Source organism: Bombina bombina, chromosome 12, assembly GCF_027579735.1.
Source record: "Bombina bombina isolate aBomBom1 chromosome 12, aBomBom1.pri, whole genome shotgun sequence".
Lineage (NCBI taxonomy): Eukaryota > Metazoa > Chordata > Amphibia > Anura > Bombinatoridae > Bombina > Bombina bombina.
In genome coordinates this window covers 145,367,369-145,370,373 of record NC_069510.1, presented here as the reverse complement: position 1 = coordinate 145,370,373, position 3,005 = coordinate 145,367,369, and the positions used below count along the sequence as shown (strand labels likewise).

Sequence of the window (3,005 nt, the reverse complement as noted above, 5' to 3'; positions counted from 1 at the left end):
ATGCTCCTTCATTTATCAAATTTTTAAAGATTTGCATGAATCATTTTACCTACTAGATTCTTAATTTTCTCCAAAGCACAATTCAAATTCGATCCATAGCCCAGCGAAAAAAAATCTAGATTAAACTACGACTTCTGAAAAACACTCTTGTTTACCCTTACTGGAGACCCTCTCTATACATTAACATTTATTTTAGTTTTACAGAGTTACCCAAGAACTTTGCACAATGCCCTTCACATCTGACATGAGAGTCACTGTGCCTATTGGCAGTGATGTACAGAGATAAACATTGTTGGGAGGGTGAAAAGCACATAAAATGGCTATAAACATGGCGGTAAACATTTAAGGCACACACAAAAACCTCAGCAGACACTTGTAGTGATAGCTACCAAAACAATTTAAAAGTGGAAGTAAAACCACCTGTGTGTGGCATTGGAGGTCTATTAGTGTGCAAGAAGCTGCTTGTTCCACAAGCTGAGCAGAAGAGAGAGAAGCCAGCTCTCATAATTAGGCGCATATGAAATGTCACAGCATATCAGTTAGTTACATTATCTGTTGTCACTAGTTAATAATTATATGGGGTATCACATGATCTTTCCTATTGTCTCCATGTTAAAATCTCTAATGTGTATACCCTGCCTATAAACCAAATCAATGTGCATGAGGTAATACAACTTCACCCTCTGTTTTATAACAACATCTGACTCCAGACTCTGCATTGGAGTGGGTACAGTAACTGTCCTCTTTGTTGTATCAGAGGGATTCAATAACCTCTCTCATAAAGCTGTCCTTTTCAATCTAAGTTTTCCACATTGGAAATATGAACCATCTCCACCAGTCATGTTTCCTCTTCCTCTTCATCTTCATGGCTTCTCAGTAATAGTTCCATATCGGCTCTCATGCTTCCTCTGTGTAGCTTATTGGTCTCATCTCCTTTGGAGTGAGAGGTCTTCAAAGCAACATGAAGAGCTATGCCTGAGACACAGATCCCAAACCCCAACCAGTTCAGGAGGCTCATCTCATCTCCCAATAAATTTGTTGCCAACAGAAGTATACAGAGTTCCTTAAAAATGCCTGCGATTGACAATGTAAGGCTGGAAGTTTTGGAAACAAGGAGAAATTCTGAATATCCCAGTCCAAAGGCCAAGAGACCCCCCAAACAAAGGGTGCCAAGAAGGACCAACAGCTCCTGAGTATTCTGAAAACGGAAAAGCAGTTCTGAGGTAGATATGTGAAGACCTTCGATGTAAAGAAAAAGAGGAAAGAGGCCAAGAAACATGACAGGCTGGAGATGAAACATGGTGTCTATCGGGTTCTGTAGACCTAGTTCTGCTTTCTGCATTAAGATCTGTGTGAGTGTCCACCGGATACCACCCAGACCGGAAGCTATCAGAACTAACACAAAGCCAGCACTGTCAAACTGTGTAGACTTGAATGTGAACATGAAGAGACCTCCTGAGATAAGCAGGACCACTACAATCAGGCCTGGTCTCAGCTCTTCCAACTTGAACAGCAGAGCAAAGAATAAAATAAAAAGAACAGCAGAAGACTTTGTCATTGTGTACAGGGATACAGTGATGTATAAGAAGCTCCAATTGGAGAGTCCAATATCCAGAGCAGTAGCCAAAGCTGTGGGGGTCACTTTCTTGAGGTAGTCTGGCCAGGACAGGACAACTTGCGAGCGACCACTGAAACAGGTCATAAGTGCCCTGCAGAGCGCAGAGAGGAGGAAAATCATCAGCAGGTGCACGAGCGTCATGAAGAGGGGGAAGTGGAATTTCTTTAATATCCACTTGTTATAGAAGGTGATACCAATGGAAAAGCAGTAATAGAAGAGAACCAGTCCAACAGTGAGACAAATCTTCCACAGTATGGAACAACACTGGAACTTCATCATCCTGGTTATTCCAGATCTCTGCTGCACTTCAGGGATAATGGGGGCTGGGGAGCTTGACACTGATTCCCAGGTCATGTGTAAACTATATTATATTGTAAGCACTGTGGTGCAGAAACCCTCTTCCCTGCTTGTTCTTTAGTAGTGAGTAAAGCTCGCTGTGCTGCGGTATGAATGTCAGCTCTTTGGCCAACAAACCATCGTTACAGTGCATTAAAAGGGAAATCTCTTGTCAGACCTGCATATTTGATTTCTCCAAGCACACTGGATACTAACGTTACAAATATGCACCATTCAGTCCGTCAAATTCAACAATTCCTCTATCCAATGCCACCCCCAGCATTCGCTCTCTGCATCACGTCAAATGTCTCGGTATTTTAATGGGTAGGCAGCGGAATAAGTACATCAGCCTGGGGAGGAACGACATTTTCAAGGGAGATGCCTGCAAGTGGCCTTCAAAGTCGTGAGGCAAGAGTGAGGATGTTGAGGAGACGCCTCGTATTGCCTGGGCCCTTTCGGAGAGGGATGAATCCCACCTGATCCGGGTCAATCAGGGAAGGCAACAGGTTGGCGAGACGATTAGCCAGTATCTTTGAATAGAACTTAATGTCCGTGTTTACCAAAGAGATAGGTCTGTAGCTCGCGCAAAGGGATGGGTCCTTGTCAGGTTTTAGGATGGTGAAAATATTGGCTTCTAGGAATTCTCTCTGAAAGCGGCCTTCTTTTCTAGCTAAATTATAAAACTTTAAAAGTAAAGGGGCAAGTTCTCGTGCATAGACCTTATAAAAATGAACCGGGTAGCCATCTGGGCCAGGGGATTTGAAGGACTTTGCATTCTTAATAACTCTCAAAATTTCTGGGAGAGAGAAAGGGGAGCATAAGATGTCTAGTTGCTCCGGGGCTAGTATGGCGAGCGACAAAGTCTCAAGATAAGTCTCCAGAACCTCCTGAGGAGTGGACCTAGGCGACTCAGCTGTGGCTATATTATAAAGCTTGGCGTAGTAATCAGCAAAAGCCTCGCCTATCTGGGATGGAATCTGGAGAAGGACCTTATGGAGTGAATTCGGGATGCCCCTAACCTATTTCTAATTTTGTTTGCTAGCAGAGTATC

At 43.3% G+C, this 3,005-nt stretch overlaps 1 protein-coding gene across 1 annotated transcript; it reads right to left on the bottom strand.

The window, feature by feature from the left end:
* Positions 1-838: 838 nt before the first annotated feature.
* On the bottom strand, positions 839-2,242 carry LOC128643218 (solute carrier family 35 member C2-like). Its single transcript, XM_053696202.1, has 2 exons — positions 2,171-2,242; positions 839-1,979 (listed from the first exon to the last, which is right to left on the bottom strand). The coding sequence occupies exon 2, from the start codon at positions 1,970-1,972 to the stop codon at positions 839-841; it is 1,134 nt and encodes a 377-aa protein (XP_053552177.1). The 5' UTR covers positions 1,973-1,979; positions 2,171-2,242.
* Positions 2,243-3,005: the final 763 nt, after the last annotated feature.